The following is a 21,561-nucleotide window of genomic DNA, read 5'->3' on the forward strand; positions in this document are numbered from 1 at the left end:
ATTTGGGGTTCTCAGAGTACACTGGCTACATCTAAACGAAGTCTGTGGTATCCCAAGTCCAAGAAATAAGCATGCATGAGATGTTTCCAAAGCTAGAGCATCGGTTTCTTTCAGATCCATGCAAAGCACTGTGGGGGATCAGATACCAGTAATTGGAACATCAGGGCCGCCAGTCTCCCTTCCCTCAACTCTTGGTATTTACCATACTGTACTTCAGTTTCTCCGCTCACCAGTGTTTCAACACTCGCTTCTACTTGTTTGGAAATGTTTAAATACAACAAGTGGTTTCAAATACAGTATCTAAAAAATGTAATCAAAACTACCACTCGAATACTTTTTACATTCATTTCCTAATAAATTTGAATGTGTTTTTTTTTTTAAAAAAAAAAAATGGTCTCTGGGCATGGGGTATGCCTGGAATCCCAGAGCTTGAGAGGTAGATGATCAATTTGAGGCCTATCTCTGCTATGTAGACTATAAAGAATAAATAAAATTAAATTAAATAAGGGAGAAGCCCTGTGTTCAATTCCCAACACTACTCACAAGGGTAAAACTACTGCAGGAATACAGGCCAGTAACTGCAGCATTGTGGGTGGAGGCTGAGCTGAGGATTACAAGTTCAAGGCCAGTACGAGCTACACAGTGAGACTACCTACAAAAGAAGTTTGCAAACCTATGTAATGTAGCATGGAGGGGAGGGGAAACACCGCAAAATGTTTTGCTTGGCAGAATCCAAATAATTATACCAAAAAAATCACATGTTAAATAGATTTAGGTCATAGCTCGATGTTTATAACAGTTTTCGGTTTTTGTAAGATTTTAATCACTTCAAAACTTGACCTGAAGTTTTCTTTCTCATTTTTTCTCTCAAATGTAATTACTAGAACTATCAAGTAAAAACAAAAAAAATTTAAATATATATATATACATATATACACTTGAGCCCAGCATGGTGTCTCACACCCTGTACTCAGATGACTAAAAACTGTGACTCCAGTTCCAAGCAATCAAACACTCTCTTCTGGCATACATGAGCATCGGCCATGCACACTGCAGACATGCAGACAAAGCACATACGAAACAGAATAAAACAAACCTAAAACAACAACAACAGTAACTGTAACTAGTCAGGCCTGCTATTCCAAAGGCTGAGGCAGGAAGACTATAAATTGAATATTTGCCTGGGCTACAGCAGTGAGTTTAAGGCCAGCCTGGACAGTAAGACCTTGTTTCAAAATCACAAAACAAACAAACAGAACACACAGAGGTGGGAATACAGAACACAGCTCAGTGGTGTAGTGTTTGCACTGTAGACACAAGGTACCAAATTAAAAGACTCAATTCCCCGCACTACAGAAACAGAAAAATAAAAATCCAGATGAAAGATCCAGGGCTCCTCATTAAGAGTAAATCACTCATCAGGAAAAAGATTATTTGAAACTTGGTAGTTCCCCTCCAGGGTCACAAAGGTGCTCCAAACATTTTACATCCTTTTTCTAACTTTCGTTTTTAAAAAGCTTAGTCTAAAAAAGCTTTATAAGGGCTAGAAGGAGGGTATGTGTGAGGATGTGAGTTCAAATCGGCACGTAAAGCTAAGTAAAGAAAGCCACGGGAGCCCGTTATAAACCCGCTGCTTCCATAGAGAGATGAGAGGAGTAGACAGGAGAGTAACCAGACCCTGCCTCAGACGGGGTGAGAGAGGAGGACAGGCTACTCCCGACGTTATCCTTTGACCTCCTCACACACACATACAAACTAAAACCAAAGGAAATGTTCTATAAAATAGTTCAAAGATCCCATGCGCACCACACAGAGGTCCCCTTGGGGCAATGGTTCTCAACCTTGGGTCATAACTCGTTTGGGGGTCAAATATCACATTTTCTGCAGTTACGATTCATAACAGTAGCAAAATTAAAGTTATGAAGTAGCAACAAAATAATCTTACGGTTGGGGGTCACAACATGAGGAACTTTGTTAAAGGGTTGCAAGTCTAAGGAAGGTTGAGAACCGTTGCCTTAGGGTAACATCTAAAACAAGCGTAAGAAAATTTAAATATTGAGATTCCATCTGATAGGATTCAGTTTTTTTTTGTGTTTGTGGTCCAAAATCCATAATTCCATACTGCATTTGGCTATACATGATATTTTATTCTTTTCCAAACTGTGAAGCCCTGTGCATTTCTTCAATGTCCACACCTCCAGCACTTCCAGAAAGTAGTGCCCAAATGTTTCACTCAAATATGGATCTGCCTCATGTTTTCTGAAATTGAAAGTTGTTTTGTTTTCTTTTTTTAAGAGTATTATTTTATTTTTATGCTTATAAGTGTTTTGCCTGCTTGTAAGTAACTATGTGCAATAAGTCTGGTGTCCATGGTGGTGGAAAGGGGGCACTAGATTCCCTGAAGCTGGAGTTACAGATGGCTGGGAGCTACCACGCAGGTATTAGGAATTGAACCCTGGCCCTCTGCAAGAGCAGTAAGTACTCTGAACCATCGCTCGAGTCTCTGGAAATCGAGTCTCTTTACTTTTGTGGGATATCTGAGACAGAATTGTCACTCAGGAGTGCTGGCTGGCTGCTGCATGTTAAGAGGCTGGCATCTAGTCTGGTGGGAACGTCCCAGCCTCACTAAGCCTCTTCAGGGCCATGAGTGTCCAATGTCATGCATCACATCAGGAAGGCAACGGTGGACACAGAGCTCATTGCTGGAGGCTCTCAATTCTGACCACCAGAAGGAACCACATGCAAGAAAGTCACCATTTGCTGGGTATACCTGTTCCTGCACCCACTGGATAACCAGATCAGCTGCCCAATGCAGGGTTTGTAGTCACGAAACTCTTACTTCAGGCACACCATGGGTGAAAGGCATCTGATCCCAGGAAACCTTGCTTTTCTTAATAGCAGTCCCAAAGCACAGGAGTAGCCATGTTGGCAATTTTATCACAGCATATTGCTATAACTGCTCTGTTTTATTACAATTATCATTGTGGATCTCGTTCTGGACCCAGTTTATAAATTAAGTTTTATTATAGATGTGAAGGTATAGGGGAACATGTACGAAAAGGTGAGGCACTATCCATGGTTCTAATCATCCTCTCGGGTCTTGAATAGAAAAACTAAGGCCTACAGTATGTCCACAGGACTTCCTTCTGATTCTTCTAAAGTCCGATTGGTGCACACCCTGATTTCCTGAATGAGAGACCCATAATGACTAAGGCTACTTTTACTACTTGCATTGCTACCAAAAAATTAATGGCGTTCTTTAGCCATCCCACATCCTCCCGTGATGAGAACTATGGCTCACCCAAGACATGACCTTAAGTCTCTGTGTTGTGAACATTATGTAATTCCCTCCTCAATTTAAATCCATCTGGCCAATCCCAGATATCACTGGTACTTTAGGAACTTAAGGCCAAATCACTGAGTGACAACTGTAGCAATTTGACGTCTGTCCCAGAAAGTCCCACACTGAATGATTTCATCTATGTAATGTTTTGAAACAACAAAATTATAGAAAAAAAAAGCAGATTACTGGTTGCCAGAAGTAGGCATGGAGCGGTTATTATAAACATGAAGAAATCGCAGGACGGCAGTGCATGCCTGTAACATTAGCACGTCAAGCTCACCCTCAGCTATGTAGTGATCTTGAGATCAGCATGGGCTACACAAGACCCTGACTCAAAAAAAAAAAATGTACCAAATGACGAGAGGAGATCCTTCGTTTCCTCTGTCAGGCAGATATCGCTCTGTATGGTCACTGAATCCCACCACAATCCTAGCGGTGACACCGCAATATTGCTTCACCAGACGCCGCTCACAAACGGCCACACAGCACTCTACACTGTACAACCATCCCAAGTAAGAAGTTTAATATAAAGATGAAGCCAGACATGGAGGCACAGCCAACACTCAACTCACAAGTGGAAACAGAAGCATCATCAAGAGTTATAGGCCAGCTTGAGCTACACAGTAAAGCCCTGGCCTCAAGAACAAAAAACAAAAACCCACGATGTAATAGACAAAACCAACCTGCAGCCAGCAGGCCCCATGCACCCCAGGATAGGTAAGAATGCAGCCCAACACATCTGCAGATGACACACTGGCCTCACTCTCAGAACACTGGACATCCCAACCTGCCTCTCCACAAAGCCCACCAACACACGCTAAGTATAACTTTTCAAAGATGGACGGAGAAAACAGACAGACCTGACGGCCGGCAGCAAGCGGCACATTCACCCAGGTCAGCACACGGTTAACTATCGTGTCAGCGCAGAAAAACAAAAAGGTTTCCTTTCCCCTCAAAAATATAAAAACCGTCACAATTAACATGGCAGGCCTCTTATTTCTACCCACAAAGGTGAGGGATGTACACACTAGCATATGCTGACCGGCTACGGCTCGCTAGCCTCTAGCTAGGACAGAGCAACCAAAGAGTGATACCTGTGCTACGAATCCCTCCTGTCCCTCCTACTGTGCCAACATCAGCTAAGCAACACACGGCACTGTGGCGCGCTACGGCTGCAGCGTGGGTGCTGAGTGGTCCCTCAAGGCCTGCTGAAGGCTTGTTCCAGTGAAGCACAACTGGGAGGTGGTAGCGGGCCCAAGAGTTGGGGATCCAGCGGGAGGTCTCCAAGGTCACCAGCTCCTTCCTCTCTAGTTGCTTCCTGACCAAAAGATGGGTATGTGTCCCTGTATCTCCATCTGAAGCCCACCAGGGCCCTGAAAAGCAGCAGGCCTACCTAATCATGTACTTCCTCAGCTGAGCCAAGGCAAACCTGTTCTCAAACACTAGCTACAGTCACTATTACACTGTATCATCGGCAGTCAGTAGGCTTCCACCTCATAAGCTTCAGAACACCCCCACCTCTCCCAATAGTGCTGTCTAGAAACCACGTCAAGAAATACTATTATACGCGGCATAACCATGTCAGATGAGGATGCCCCCGACTTTCAGGGTTCAATAGGATTTGCTGTTTTGCGTTTTGTCTTCTTTGGGCTTTGGGGGGTTTATTTGTTTATTTATTTTACTTACAATTACCAATGATGCATGCATTCAGCAGAAACCCTGTTTGAGTAGGTTTTGAATTTTGACCTTTCCTAGACCAGCAGTATACATTACGCTATTCTTCCAACCGGGAAGCTCGCAGGCCGCAGCCATCTGAAGGTAAACAGCAGATACTCGGCAGTAGTGGGTTGTGAGGATGGGTATATTCAATACACTTTCAATTTACCAAGATGGCCTACTTTATTTTGTTTCAGCTGTCATTAAGACACAGTGAATTCCACTGAGTCGCTTTGCAAAAAAAAAAAAAGTTTAATACTGAAAAATAAATATTAATATCTAGGAGGAGATGGGATGAGAATTATTTTACACATACCATTTTGAAAGTAAATATTTAAACACACCACAGAAGCAATTTCAAAGGGTCTGAATTCAACAAGTTAATAAAAGTAGTTTAACAAAAAAAAATTTACTATATGAAGCCTTGGGGTATAATGCTGTTTGTAATTTATTTATATCTTTTAAACTTCATTAAATTGCCTTGGTGACCACAATTCTCGTTTAGGTGATTAAAGACATAAACCCAAATCATTGGCTAACACAGTTACTTAGCAATCCGGGTTTTCAACAGAGGTGCATTGAACGGTATCAATAGAATGCTTATGGCTCATTCTTTTCAAGGGAGCACATTATTTTAGAACACAGTGCCCCATTGAGAAGAAGGAGGACAAGTTTCCAGACACACAATACAGAGTAAACACTGGACTAAAAACTCTTCCTCTTCTAAGAACATCAGGTGAAACAGTGGAAGCCTCTTGGCTAAAATCTCAGGTGATCATTTTTTCTTGTATTTCTCCTTCCCATTCCCCGCTTTCCAGGGCCATGCCTAGAGTGGCTCGCCACCTCACGGATACATGCGAAGAGTTCTTAAGTGTCAAATCCCCACGACTCTCCAGCCTCAGATGCGCTAAGCATCGACTGCTTAACTGCACGGGTGTAGCTGTCAAAAAGACTTTGAAGCAACTGACTGACCCACATACAGAACTTGTCTTCAGAGAGTCTGGTAAAGGGCTAAGGAGGCAAGGGAGGGGGAGCGGACTCCAGCAAGAATGAATAAGTAATGTTTTCTTTCATTCTTTTCAAGCACCTTCTGCTTTTGCCTGACACGTTCACTTTATCAAGTCAGCCCTCAGAAGCACGAGAGTCCACAGCCAAGTTTCCCTCGTTCTTGCTCTTCCGGTCATCTCAAGCTATGCCACGAGGCTGTCTTAGTTATATTACAAAGACAAGCCTCCACGAGAACGCACTGCACAAGGAACCCCTTCCACTGGTGTGCCAACACAGCATGTTTTCTACTCAAGGAGGTCGCCAATTCTAGAGAAATCATCTTTGACAACTTGGGTAAGGACGGGAAAGCACCCATATTTCTAACTAATTTCTCTTGAAGACGATAAACAAAGGTGTGGGTTTGCACTAGTAAAAACGAACAGCCAAGTTAGCAGGCTGACAACTGGGAATGTTCACTGCTGAGCTGGCAGGATTCTCTGTCCGCTTCTCCTGAGGTCGGTGGGGAAAGACCTGTGGAGCTCCCAGGTCTTCAATGGCGCTTTCAGCTTGCAGGTAACCGCCCTCCTTCTCGCTGGGCCAGGAGTCCTCTGCTGGGTCGGTTTCTATATTCCACAGCACTGGCAGAGCAGCAGGGAAACCTAACAACCGCCCATTTACTTGGCCAAACCACAGGCTGTCAAAGGAGAGCAAGTGTTGTCTCTTCCAGACTGCTCTGGTGACTGCCCCTCTTCCCCCACCTCCCTGCCCCTCCACAGGGACACACCTGATAAGACCTTTCGCTGTTATTCTTTTAAGTCAACTCTGCACACCATGCCCCCGTCCAATTCCTACTCCAGGCCTGTGACATCACTTTCTGTCCAGCCTTGCTGGGCTCTAAGGTCCTCTGCGCGTGTAATTTCACTTGGCACTTCAAACTCTGTTCTTGAAAGGAACTGGGAGATCTCAGGAAAGTAGCTCTGCCTACACAGTCAACTGGGAGTGCCTTTTCCAGAGTAGAAAATGGGTACAACGGACGGTTTCCACCAACACTGATGACGGAAGCGCAAGAAGGGCAGCGGCACCGCCGCCAGGATCAAAGGAGGGCATGCCCAGTGCCGGATAAAAACTGCCCTTTAGCAGAGGCACTTCTGGAGACACGTAAATGAACGTTCTTGTCAAATTACAGCTCATCTTCCATGGGTTTGGCAAATATGTAATCTAGACACATTTCCCACACATGACACCTCCATCCAGCAAAAAGAGAACCACCAAAAACAGGACCAGGTGCCATTCTTGGTGCTGGTCCAAAGGCAGCCAATGAAAGATTCTATTTTATTTTATTCCCTTGCCATTAAATAATCATCATTAGAGAAAGACATGCTTTTTTTTTTTTGACAGATGGCATCCAACGCCTCCCAAGCAAAGCAACTTTTTTCAACTCTCAGATCTTCCTTGTATTTACTGCTGGCCCCAAGGATCTGCAGACCTTATTTATTTGCCTACAGGGCTGGCAAGCAGGATCCCCTGAAGTCACCACCCCAACATTTAGAGATGCACGTCATTATCCAGGAAGCAAAAGAAATCAAACCACATTTTTATAACGCTCCTCCCTCGCTAATCCAAACCTAAGAAAATCAAGTCCAACCCACCAGCAATGTCTCCGTTTAAAAATAAAAGAAACCTGAGGATCAACAAATGTGTAAAGCTTAACCACTTATCTAATTTTGGCAAGGTTGTGTAAATCAAAGAATCTGCCCTGAGAGGAAGAGGGAACTGAATACGCCCGTTCTGCAGTTACGTCTACAATTGGAATTTAAAGCGCTAGCCTAGCTGTCAACTTCTTCCCTTCGGTGGAAAGCAGCATCCCTCTTTCAAGAAAGTAAAAGTGGGAAAGAAAGACAGGAGCCTCGGTGTCTCGCTTTGTAAGGCTCACAACGATCAGACTTTTGCACCACAGTTCCTTCTAACAGCTCCTGAAACACCCCTAAACTCTAAAGATGGAAGAGATGTAAGGGAATAACTGAGCCTGCAGTCAGGGAAACAGTACCTGGCTGGCCGAGGAGGTAAGACCGGACCCCAAGACTCACAGAGGCCCGGTAGTATGGGACCCGAGAGAAACAAGCCCTAGAGACAGCACCTCGTCCCCGCAGACCCATGGGCAAGGTCAGTCACAGGGAGCGCAGCGTAAAGGACAGCAAAGGAGAGGGCAACAATCGCAGGACGGTCTGAAAAGAATGCCCTTGGAAGTTGGGGCAGGGGAAGTCCTCGATGGGGAAACGGGCTGCTTCCTCAGCCCAGTGGTGCCGGGTCCTTGGAAGGGCGCAGTCTGCAGACACCAACCCTCGGCGGCTAGCCGCGCTTCTCACCTGGGGGGTCCTCTCGGCGGGGTTCTTCATCACCGCTTGGCGGAAGCTATTATCCACGTAGGACGCCATCTCCCCCTGCGGGGCGCACCGGGACCGCTCCACACACTCGCCGGCCACCCGGCCCAGCGCCACTGCCCGAGGGAAAGCAGCCCAGGCGCGGGGCCGGGGCGCAGACAGCACGAGGGTCCGTGCAGCCCCGAGCTGCTCTCCTCCTCGCGGCCCGCTGTCCGTGGAGCCGGACTCGGCGACGGCCGGGCTGCGCTGGGGAACCGTCGCCGTTCGCGCTGGCCCCGGCGGGCCGAGTTATTTTTAGGGAGGTGCAAGCAGCAACGGCGGGCGGGGCCTCTCCGGCGGGGCCCTAGCTCGACGCGCTCCGGCCGCGCTCGCTCTGACGCGTCCCGGGAGGGCCGCGCGCTGAGCCTCAGGTCCGGGCGCCACCGAGCCCGCTGGCCTCGGCCACCGCCGCGCCGCGCCTCCGTCTACTGTCGGCCGCGCCTCCCGACTGCTGCTGCATCCCCGCGGGCCGCGCAGCTCCGGCCGCCCGCCCCCATCGGCGCCCGAGCGCGGCTGCTCCCCGCGCGGCCCCCGCGCTCTTGGCAACTTTCTGCGTCGTCCGTGCAAGCGGGCGGGCGGGCGCGGCGGGCGCGGCGGGCGCGGCGGGCCGGGCGCGGGTCCCCGGCGGGCGCGAGGCCGAGAGCGGAGCGCGCAGCCCCGCCGAGCGTCTGCCGAGCCGCGACCGCCCTCCTCTTCCCCGCCTCTTCCTTCTCCAGCGCCTCCGCGGCCGCCCGAGCCGCTCTTCAGGGAGGAAGCGGCCTCCGGGGCTTGTTGCTTTGTGCTGCAACCATGGTGAGGAGTGAGTGACGGGCCGGAGGCCAGTCGGAGGCCGCCGCATCATCGGGGGCGGAGCGCCCCGTGGCGCCGGCCCGCCCCCCTCGCTGGCCTGGCGGGGCCGCGCCCTCGCTGCGAGCCGCGCTCGGCCGGGGCCAGGTGCTACCGGCGCCTTCGCAGCCGGGGCTGCTGCGACCGCCGATCCCGTAGCTGAGCAGCCGCACCCCGCCGCCCTGGTCCCGATGCACCCTGCCCACCCTCTGCGTGGCCTCTTCCCCTCCCCGCCCGGGACTGGAAGCTGACCCCACCCGGGAGAGGTCCCCGCGGGGACTCTGCTGCAGTCGCGGGTCTTCCCGAGCCTAGGACTGGACTGGGCTTTTGCTTCGGTAGCAAAAAAATAAAATAAAATAAAAAAACCTCCTTGGAGTCTGTTTATTTGTTATGACTGCAAGGACGGTGCTGCCCTCCTGCCTTCCGCGCTCACTGACACCTAAGCCCTTAAATGACCCCTGCATTAGGTAAACGGGAATACTGCTTTCCGACCCCAGAGCTGATACCACCTCGGACAGACAAACAGGTTAGCCCGTCGTGAGCAAGAGGCCACGATGGCAAGTTCTCTAACATAATCAGGAATGTCTATTACTAGACTGGACTTTGCCTCCCACTGGGCAGAGCACCTTCTCAGGATCTCGAGTTTCCGATCCAGACTTGCCCGGTACAAAGCCTATATTAGTGTGGTAAGATCTCCCTGTTCTTGCGGGTTCATCCCTCTGGGTCCAGGCCTGAGGTGTGCAGCGTCAGCCTGAAGTCAGATTGCTGTGTTTTGAAATCTGCAAGGAGACTAAAGACGATTGTTATTTTTTCTTGGGAGCTACTACATTGAACTTTAAAAAAAAAAAAGCATGCTTTTTCAGCACCCAATTTATTGTAACCAATTGGGACAGGCTGTCAGATACCAGGGGGGCGGGGGGCGTCCTTAGTCACCTACACTGCCCTAAGCAAGTTGCATAGCTTCCAAAAGAAAGGACCTACGTGCCCAACCGAATCTTAGAGAACTGAGTCTAAGTTGCAAAGTGTATCTAACAGATCCTTTTGTATTGCTTTTGCTACAATTGCTTCCTACTTTGTGGAAGTAGATTACCAACAAACATTCTTCAGCAGAGTCAGCCAGGTCAACAGCCAGACAGTAGTGGCTTATGCCTTTAATCCCAGCACTCAGAAGGCAGAGGCAGGGGGATCCCTGTGAGTTCGAGGCCAGCCTGGTCTACAAGAACTAGTTCCAGGACAGGCTCCCAAGCTACAGGGAAACCCTGTCTCGAAAAAACAAACAAACAAACAAAAGGCAACGAAACAGAAAAAGAATTCAGACCCGATGATGTGAAAAAATATACCTGGCATCCCCACCTGGAGTCTAGTCACCATTGCAGAGAGTGTGTACAAATCCGGTTCCACGTCTCTTTCCCCAAATGTACCCCAGCCGTAGCCTTCACCTTCCCAATTAATAACACACTATTATTACCTGTGCTATTATCACCATCCCGGTGGGAGGGGTCACCCTAGTGTCTTCTTGATTTCTTTCTCCTCTATGCAACAAAGTTGGGTTAAACCTGCTAACTCAACTTTCAAAATGCTAATAGATGTGCGTTCTAATCTCTACCACCTTTCCTACCACGATCCTAGTCCAAAGCAGTATTATCCCCTGACGACACTTTGCAGTAGTCACGTCTTGTACCCATTTTTGTTGTTGATGTTGTTGTTCTTCTTCTTCCTCCAAAGAGCCATTTTCAACACAGCAGCCAAAGTGATTGTCCTCACCCCACTTGAGTCTTTGCTTATCTTCCATGGCATTCACCCCAAAAGCCTACGCCCCTGTGGTCCTGAGTGACCCCTGAGCATAGTCCCCTGTCCTGACTTCTCTCTGGCCTTGCCGAACATCTATCATGTTCCCCCATGCATTTCCTCCAGTGCGTTCGCTTTCTGGCTTCCATGCTGTTTCTCGAGACGTAAGCAAACTCTGGTCTCTGGGCCTCCCATCTGCTGTTCCTTCTACTGCCTTCTCTCTACCTTCCCCATTCCACCCCCACCACCCAGAGAAAAAGAAAACATATGTAAAGGTCAGAATGTTGTTTCTCACCTCCTTTATTCTCCTCTCAAATATCTTTAGTCAAATGTCATTTCCCCCATACTTGGATAGCCTATGTTCCTGGCTTTATTTACCAGTTCACACCCCACATATTATATTTATTATTTTTTGACCCCCCTCCATTGTAATGTCAGCTTGAAAGCCAATAATTTTTACTTATTTTGTTGACTGCTATATCCTTATTATATCAACTAATATTATCAGATAGATACATGAAGTAGAGAAATGCAAGAGGAAACAAACCCCCCTGAGACTGTTTTCTGTTCTACAAATAGAAAGCATTTACATGCCCTGAAGATTTATGAGTATCAAATACAACACATGCAAAGTATCTTGCATGGTGTTTGAGCCATAGTATGAACTCAACAGAGGGTTGTTATTCTTAAGATCATTTTCGTCATCCCCACCCTTTGAGGTTTGTGGACAGTTATTATCATCCTGTTTACAGATGGGGAAACTGGCAATAAAATGGGCTGTGATTTGCCCTAGTTCCTGACCTGCCTTTAGCCTTGGAGTGATCTGGAGCAAGCTAACACAGGGGCCTCCTATTCCCTATAGTAAACTCTGAAAGCCACAACTGAACCAGGTAAGTCCGGGTGTAGGGAGTGTTGACTGCTGGCCTGCACACCTTACTCCTCTTCGGTCTGCCTCTCCTGCGTCTTCACCAGGATGCTTCACCAGGACTCAACATTTGAAGTCAGCCAAGTGTGCAGTTAAACCATACCACCTGCCTCACAAATGTCACCCACAGCCTCTCCCTGGGACACTTTGTAGCTATGGTTGGTAAGGACAGAAAGTAGCAAAGCAGGAGTTTAGAGCTGGTGAATTTCTTGTCTCATGGGAAAGGTTGATATGCAAAGAGGGACCCGCAAAACATACCCCCTGGGCTGCAACATTCTCAGCCAAATCTCAGCCAGAATATTGCGAATCCCACCTCCAAACCTCACTCCTCTCCTCTCCTCTCCTCCTCCTCCTCCTCCTCCTTCTCCTCCTCCTCCTCCTCCTCCTCCTTCTCCTCCCTTCCTCCCTCCCTCCCCCCCCTCTCTCCCTCTGTTCTTCCCCTCCCCTCCCTTCTTGGTACTCCACTGTGATACGGAACTGTACCAATGACCTTTTAGGTAAGGCCTAATAGTATGCCTTATGCACCAACAAAATGACTAACTCGGGTTCAACTTATAAGCCATCATTTAACATCAATTAAAGCCAATATCCTCGCTATTTATAATCTACCTATCTACATATGTCAACAAAGCTATCACCACTCGGAATCCAGGACACCCAATCCTTGCCGTGCAATGCTGCTTTCACGTGTGAGCATCAGGGCTGCGCTGGGTGTAACTAGCCAGAATCAAGCACGGGTCTGACAACATGCCAGCTAGTACTCCTACGACAAGCAACCCATAATCGAAGCATGTCATCTCTTATGCTGCCTCCAACTGGCAGGTGTAAAAATGAGGGGCTTTTTGTCCTGTGCTCGTTCATCCATCTAGAAAATGTGATGATAAATCCAGAGAAATATTTCAAGATCTGGCTTGAAGATAATATCTACTTATAGCTTTAAAGGTTTTTTTCTAATACATCCCTAAGCATGTTGTATAGATTAGGCGTTGTGAGTCATTTGGGGTTTTGTATTTTAGGCTTCTAGGAGTCTGGCTACATACAACAGAAGATTGGGAGAGATCCTCATTAAAACCTTCTCAGAACCTAGTGCTCAGTTCAATATTTATTCATTGCCTGTTTGCTACAGACTGCACACTGTCTCATTCCTTCAAAGGGACAGACAGATGAGTAGCTGCTTGTGTCATATGCCAGGCACTATTTTAAATAACTTGCCTTTCCACGGAGGAGGTGAGGTGATGGAAAGATCCAGAAAGCTGCCCTGCTCTACTAGAATAGAGCTTCCTCTGCCTTCCACCTTTGCCCAGCTGTGTAACCCTCACAAGGCCAGGTTTCTGTCTGAGAGCTTGATTCTTCAAACTTTCTCCTTCCTCAGAAATATGCACTTTTCCAATTCCTTTAACCGTTAAGGTCAGATGAGTAGAATCTCAGGAGAGCTGAAGCTAATTTAGAGCCTGAGTCATTCTCAGTCTGTGTGCTCCACCAGCAAACACTGAATTCACTTGCCAGCAGCATCCAGAGGGTCTCTATGGGGAGCGCAGTGACTGACAGCCGGGGATATAAGGCTGGTCTCGGGCTAGAGGCCTTGAGAGGGGTTGGATACAGTATATCAAGGCACAATCAGAGTCAGAATCCTGAGTTTGATTTTAGAGGCGGCATCAGTTCAGAGTGAAGGATGGCTGTCTCACGGATCAGAATGACATGTCACATAGATACATTTTCCCCTGACTCATCAATGTTTTATCATGGCTCTACCTGCACATAAAATTAATTAAAAATATAAATCAAACAATATACAAACTAGCAAAAGCACTCTGCTCAGTCACACTGTTAAATCTCTCATGCTGACACAACCGCTTTCCTTCCTAGCTTTCTTTGGGTCTGAAATATCGGAGCACTGAGGTGGAAAAACTTGGTTCTTTCTACTGTAAGAGAGCTGGAGGGTGGGGGCTAACATTTCTGGAGGGAAAAACATAGCTATACTTCTGACCACAAGCAATGCCTTCTATTGATGGCTGTGTGTTTAGCATCGATTTTTATAAAGTGCTCATGGAATTGCGGTTCCAAATCAGTCTGTCGGGCCTGGGGCATGACGTATTTGGCAGTGTTTGCCTAATATGCCTGAAGCTGGGGGTTTGATCCTTAAGACTGCAGAAACCAACTGGACCCCATAGAGCATCATAATCTCATGTAATCTCAGCACGTGGGAGATCAGAAGTTCATGGTGATCCTTGACTACCTTTGAGGCCAGCCTTGCTTACGTAAGACCCTGCCTCAAGAACAGAAAGGACGTTCCCATCCTAGAATCGACAGCGGAAGGAAGAACTCCCTCCCTAGGTTAGTTCTCTGACTTTCAGCCACTCTCCTCCATATTATAGTCACACCTGCACACACACACACACTCCCGCACACACATGCACGCACATGCACACACACACAACACACGCACACACGGACATACACACACTCAAGTACACACACACACTCACGCACACATACACACACACACGCACACACATGCACGCACACGCACGCACACACAACACATGCACACACGGACATACACACACTCAAGTACACGTGCACACACATGCACACATACACATACACACTTACGTACACAAGCATGCACGTGCACTCATGCATGCACACACGCACATGCATACACGCACACACACACAAATAATGTATAGCAAAATCACTCTGCCAATTTTAAAGGAACTAATAAATGCTGTAGTTAAGATAAACAAAGTGAGTCGGACGTAATGGCACACACCTTTAATCGAGGCAGTTGGGAGACAGAGGCAGGCGGATCTCTGTGAGTTCGAGGTCAGCCTGGTCTATAAAGCAAGTTACAGGACAGCCAGAACTGTTACAGAGAGAAACCCTGTCTCAAATAAGAAAAAGTAAATAAATAAACCACAAACAAAAGCAAGATGTGCAAACTGAAGTCTTTTCAAGCCTGAAAATAAGTAAAATTGGGATAGTGTTATAAACTTAGCATAAATACCACAGAATAATAAATCGAAGCGATGAGTAAGTACATTAAAAATGTATTACGTTACTTATTTATTTATTTATGTTTTGTATGTAGAGGTTAGAGGACAGCTTACAGAAATTGTTCTTTCCTTTCACCACATAGGACTCAAGATGAATTCATATCAGGCTCAGCCGCGGGTGCCTTTATCCACTGAGCCATCTTGACAGCCACGATTGAGGATGTACAAATTGGTAATTCAGAAAGGAAAAATAATCCTTCCATCTGTAGCATGCAAAGTTAGAAGCAATAATTTCATAATTAAACATTGTGTAAGGTCATGTCTAGGTTTACAAGTTGTGTGAAGGTGAAGAGACACAGCAAAATTGTGCAAACCGGGCAATGCAGGGCAGGGAATGCAAAGCAAGGATCTGTATGAGTTCCAAAGAAGAAGATCACCTCATCAATTGCCAGCTCTGGTCTCCAGGTGGTGTTCAAGGGTAAATGCGACACGCTGGAGTACAGCTGCCTGCCCGAAGTGGTTCAAAATCAAAGTTGTTTGAACAGCAACAACGACAATGACAACAACAATAAACAATGTATTCTTGGCCAGCTGTGAATTTTCAACTGGCAATACTAATAATCACCCCGAAGTCGTGCTTGTTTAATATTTGTTAAATCCGGGACGAGTGCTAGGCACCATATGTACATAAATAAGGAAAAAGAGCCTATGCGTTGAGCTTACAAATCAAAGTTAGGCAAAGGAAGTGAAGGGCAAACAAGGGCATGGGAAACAGCGCTGAGGGCCTACTTAGAAAACGAGGCTGTTTTATTTGTATTGCTATTTTAGTCTTAACTAACAGAAGATCCATTATGTTGCAACACAAAATCTTAGAAGAAGATAGTCGAAGGAGGAAAGAGCTTGGCCTTTCTGGAGATGGAAAGAGGAAATCTTAAACGTCAGTCCATGAAAGGAGGAGAGCGGGAGCAAGTGGCCGAAAGGGACAAGCTGATCTGTGGGCAGATGCCCTAGCTTCACCTCTGTTGCTGTGATAAAAGACTTGACAAAAGCATCTTTAAGAGAAGAAGGGTGCACATTCCAGGCTACAGTCTGTCACTGCAGGCAAGTCGGTAGAACCTCGAAGCAGCTAGTCACGTCATAATTAAGAGCAGGGGGAAATGAATTCATCCACGCTTGATGCACAGGCTGGGTCCCAAACCCAGGAACGGTACCACACGCTTTCAAGTTAATTTCACAACAATTAAGGCAATCAAGACAACCCCCTACAGACCTGCCCACTGGCCTATCTGACCTACAGAGTCGCTCTCCATGACTCACTTCCCAGGCAATTCTACACTGTGTCATTTGTAGACAAGTAAGCAGGAGATAATACCGTAACTAAGTCAAGACAACACCCTAGACTGGAATCAGAAGAATACAGTTGTCCCAGACCGTCAGAGGTAGACATGATGGGGACTAAGTCTCTTTGAGATTTTTTCATATACTGGCCTGGTAATTAACACATAAAATAAATATGGTTAAGAGCTGGTGAGACATTTAAAACAGAGTTCGGTTTCACCTGATGCTTATCTCACCTATAAGGAATGGGTCTGTGTCATCACATCCTTTCTGTAAGAATCCAGAGATAATTAAACCAAATTACAGGCCAATAAAAACTCAGAGCGCTCCACACCCAACCTGGCCGCATGCCCACTGATGGTCCTGTTGGCACAAAGGCCATAGTGGTGAAGGGGCTGTAGTTACAGAGGTTTGTCACGTTGCTACCAGAGAGCAAATCTGCATTATCAGTGGGGTTAACCCTTCTTTCCATGAGCATAAGCAAACCCATGCTGATAAACTGGAGGCCTCTTGGACTGGGACACCAGACAGGTTTGAATGAAGAAGCCCATTACTATCTCTGGAACCCTGAGCAAGGAACTAAACTCTCTGAGCCTTAGTCTCCACACCTGTGTCAGTGTGACTGACAGTATCTTTGTGGCTGGATTACTAGGTGATGACTGGAACCCAGATTAACAACCGTGAGTGTTCTTTCTCATCCCTCTCTTCTCCCCAACAGGAGCTGCCTTCGTCATAGAGAATCAATGTGGCCCAATTCACCCAGCCCTGGATGTTTCTAGGAAAATTTTTAGGCTAAAAATATTATCAGCCTATCTAATTAGCTTTACGGAACATTGAATTTAGTGAACCAAAGCATGCGAGTTCATTTATGGTAAATGACTCCGTCTCAAGGGTAAATAATTCTCTGTCTGGACCTGTAGTTCCAAGCTTGGGTGATTCGTATTTCTCAACACTGAGCGCTATCACAGCGGGACAGAGCTGGCCGTCTTCAGCAAGCCGCAGATGTTCCATGAGCCAGATGAAGAGCTCTGGTTTCTGAGATCTGAAGGCATCTCTGCCTTTGTTGACAGCACAAAAAATTGTTTGAGTTCATGAAAAAGAACAAAATACTGAGTAAGAACATTAATAAGGCTCATTTCTTCAAAATTAAAGATCTCGCATTACCCTTTTCATGACTTTCTATACAGCTACATTCATCAAAACAGTTTGACCTTGGAAGAAAAGTGGACAAAATAGAAAGGCCATAAAAATATGTTCATCTGCTGTCTTCCAACATTGGCCGAATGGACAAAAACGAAGGGAAAGGGGTGAGGCAGCAGATATATGTTCTCTAGACCTTTAGGAAATAGAAGGCTGTTCCCTTGGCCACAGATATGCAAACTTATATATATATATGATACCAAAGAAATCACGGCACTAGGTTCTGTTAAAAAAATTACATATCCCCCATTAATGTTACCATGACAAAATGGGAGATCCCATTGTCACTCAACATGCTGTTGGTATGGTTGCCAATAAGCAGATCAAAGGCAAAGTTCTTCCCTGAGAACTAAAGTCTGTCCTGAGCATGTTGAGCCCCCTGAGAAATGAGGTAGCTTCTGAAACAGGTAAAGAAAAACAGGTAGAGTGGTCCAGGCGGTGGTGCACACCTTTAATCCCAGCATTCGGGAGGCAGAGGCAGGTGGATCTCTGGGGTTCGAGGCCAACCTGGTCTACAAGAGCTAGTTCCAGGACAGGCTCCCAAGCTACAGAGAAACCCTGTCTCGAAAAACCAAGAAAATAATAAGAAAGAAAGAAAGAAAGGAAGGAAGGAAGGAAGGAAGGAAGGAAGGAAGGAAAGAAAGAAAGAAAGAAAGAAAGAAAGAAAGAAAGAAAGAAAGAAAATAAATCAGGTAGCAAGAAGGAAGTCAAACATAAAAGAGCCTGTGTTTAACTGAAGTCCGAGAGAAACACAATGAGGGAAAAGTTCAGGGACCTATGAATTTATGTCTTAACAGATGTCCCAAAAGAAGTATAAGATTTAGACTGGAGGGGGCGGGGTTATTCAGTGATTTTTGACAAAGTTGCTATTGGATAAAAACAATTTTTTTCAACAAATGTTGCTCTAAGAATTTTGATACCCAGGCGAGGGGTACACTCCTGATGCACCCTGGTGGTGTAGATGTTTAATCCCAGCCCCCCCCCCCCCCCCCCCCCCCCCCCCCGAGACCAGGAGACCCGTGAGACCAGCTTGTTCTACATAATGAGTTCCGGACCAGCCAGGGCTTCAGAGTGAAACCGTCTAAGGGGGACAATCTCCCCAGTCCAGGAATGTGACACCGCCACCCACTCGTTTACTCCAGCCATGGACGTCACCTCTGACTCATTGACTCACTTTCAGTTCCTGAGTTCAATCGGTGACATGATGTTGATTCACGTGGCCAGCCCTCCCCGGGCCCCGCCTCTCCTACCACTGACCTAGCTCAACCCTCTTTCCTGGAGTTTCATTTCCGGTGCACAATCCACCCAAAGTAACACCTGAGACGGGAGTATCAGAGGAAACCATTGGTCTGGGTACCACTTGTCAAACTGGCATGTTTTTTAACATTCTTTAAAACATCTTGGCTAGATGGGTTGTGTGTTTACCATCAGAAGATGTGGTTGCAATTATCCTGTCAGAAGGAGACCCATAAATTGTTGAGAGATCACAAATAAAAGGGAAGACCCTTTATTCCACCAGCTGCCCCCAGCCCGAACACAGATGCCACCCCTGACTGGCCCTTGGCCTTGGCTCTGCTCTCATCAGTATCTGCTTTGGCAAGCACAGTCTTGTTTGCATCTGTTTCTACAGAGGCCTCTCTCTAAAAGGCAATTATGATTGTGTATACTTCTAAGGCCGAAAGTCCTTCAGTAGCTTCCCAACACTGACTCCAGTAAACCAAAAATTAAAATAAAGGAGCCAGCGCCTTTCCACGATATCCCTGTTTGCTGCAGGGACCCCTATCTAGGTTTCTCCCCCAGCACTTCCCACCCATATAATTTTCTACTCCAATTATTCTATATAATTGGGCCTCTGAGGATCTGCCAAGTTTCCTAATTCCTAAATGTCTTGCTGATGCACTTCCTGCTCATGGTTTTCTCCTGGGTGCAAGACTTACCTAATCAAAGGGGTCTCCTAAGAGGGTTTTCTGCTTGTTTGGTTGGCTTTGGTCATTAGTTTAGATAGCATCATTGATTGCAAAGGGAGTCATGGAAAGTATTTACCTGATGAAGCATAAGAACTTGAGCAGAATGGGAAGCTTCTTGTGACCCCACCAAGTGACTTCAATCGCATGCTTTCCAAGAGTGACTCCATCTCTAAGTAAGAGTGAATCTTTGTTGCCTAGTGTTGCTTTGGGGCCTCTACATTTTGGAAGAAAAACTTCATCTCCACCTTTCACAGCCATTGTTTGAATCTCTCCATCCCTTCCTTTAGAGCCCAATCCCACAGAACAATTGTTGCCTACCATACTGTTCCTTGAGAGTTTTCTGGAAGCACAATGCCACCTTTGGTTACAATTGTACTTGCATCCTTCTCAAATGATACTCTGTCAAAGACCAAGAGCAACTTTCCACATGGCTGTCCTGTCCTGACTCTGCCTGCTGCAGCTGGGAGTCTGCTCCCTTGCCATGTTGCAAGAAGAGACCTCTCACCTAGAGCTTTTCCCACAGCGCAGCTGCTTGTCTAGAGGCAAATTGCATACCTCCTGGAAGCCTCTGGGCAGCATGTTGGGGGAAGACAGGTGGGTAGAGCCAGGGTCTTGCTGTGGAGCCCAGACTGGCTTTGACTGAACTCCTGTCCTGTTTACCTAGTGCTAGGATTACGGGGCTATGAGCCACCATGCTAAACAAGTTATTTTAAAATTAGTAAGATAGTCCAAAGGAAAGAAATAAACAAAAATAGGTGAAAGAGAAGTAAAAGAATGTAAAAGGAGACCCGTGAGACCAAAGGATACATTTAAAGGTAATCAGAAGCCGAATCGTGGTGGCACAAACCTTTAATAACAGCAATTGGGAGGCAGAGACAGGTGGATCTCTGTGAGTCTGAAGCCAGCCTGGTCTACAAAAATAGTTCTAGGACAGCCAAGGCTACGTAAAGAAACATAGTGTATTGGCTGGTTTTGTACATCAACTTGACACAAGCTAAAGTCATCAGAGAAAGAACCTCCGTTGAGAAAATGCCTCCATGAGATCCAGCTGTAAGGCATCTTCTCAGTGATCATTGCAGGAGGGCTCAGACCATAGTGGGTGGCCCCATCCCTGGGCTGCTGGTCCTGGGTTCTATAAGAAGGTGGTTGAGCAAGCCACGGGAAGAAAGTCAGTAAGCAGCACTTCTCCATGGCCTCTGGCATCAGCTCCTGCCTCCAGGATGCTGCCCTGTTAGAGTTCCTGTCCTGACTTCCTTCAGTGATGAACAGCAATGCTGAAGTGTAAGCCTAGTAAACCCTTTCCTCCCCAATCTGCTTTTTGGTCGTGGGATTTCATCACAGCAATAGAAACCCTAAGACACCCTGTCTCAGAAAAACACGTCCACGAAAAAAAGTAATCAGAAGTTGTTGGACGCCGTCTTACAAAGCAGTCCTGTCTCAGTGAGAATTAAGAGTGGTGTGTATAAGATTTCCGAGCCAGCAATTAATGCTAGTTGGCTGTGGCAAGAATTTACAGAGAGACAATTTGCCAGAGATTAAAAAGCAGGCAAGGGCTGTTCGCTATCAACTGTGATTGGAGTCATGTTTTCTCCGTAATGGGAGAGAACTAGCAGCCAGAACAGTATGTAAGGTTAAATGCACACTTTTTAAACAGGGAAGCCTCGGTCTAGTACAACAGGAAGGCTGGTGCACTGTGTCTAGCACATCCATGGTGACTAAGTCATGTCACCCAGTGTCAAGCCATGTTCTGGTTCTACGATGCAGGAACTTGAAGACAGAATTCTTGTGGTCACTTAGCCTCATATTATCAAAACTAAATGATTGCACTATATGCAGCCCACTAACTTTTATAATTATACCTCCCCCTAAATATGTTATACTTCCTTATTTCATGCAGAGAATTCATTTTCATCTGTATTCTTAAAGCATGAAGATAGGTAATACAGTCATAAAAACATAGTATTTCTGTTTTAGTTATGGCTTCCGTTGCTTCAGTGAAACACCATGACCGAAAATAAGTTGGAAAAAAAAAGGTTGATTTGGCTTATGCTTCCAC

At 46.4% G+C, this 21,561-nt stretch overlaps 1 protein-coding gene across 4 annotated transcripts in view; it reads right to left on the minus strand.

Annotated features, from left to right (window-relative positions):
- Nucleotides 1-8,712, minus strand: part of Rapgef2 (Rap guanine nucleotide exchange factor 2) — a 202,411-nt gene extending 193,699 nt beyond the window's left edge. For 3 of the 4 annotated variants that reach the window (XR_012908114.1, XM_075950921.1, XM_075950922.1), the window contains exon 1: nt 8,413-8,622. Coding sequence is in view for 3 of the 4 variants with exons in the window: in XM_075950921.1 (XP_075807036.1) it covers nt 8,413-8,481 (69 nt within the window). In the remaining variant the exon portion in view is untranslated. Of the gene's footprint in view, nt 1-8,412 lie in introns of all 4 variants that reach the window. The other variant, XM_075950925.1, reaches the window with a different exon arrangement.
- Between the last annotated feature and the right edge of the window lie 12,849 nt (nt 8,713-21,561).

The sequence above is a fragment of the Microtus pennsylvanicus genome, chromosome 16, assembly GCF_037038515.1.
Source record: "Microtus pennsylvanicus isolate mMicPen1 chromosome 16, mMicPen1.hap1, whole genome shotgun sequence".
NCBI lineage: Eukaryota > Metazoa > Chordata > Mammalia > Rodentia > Cricetidae > Microtus > Microtus pennsylvanicus.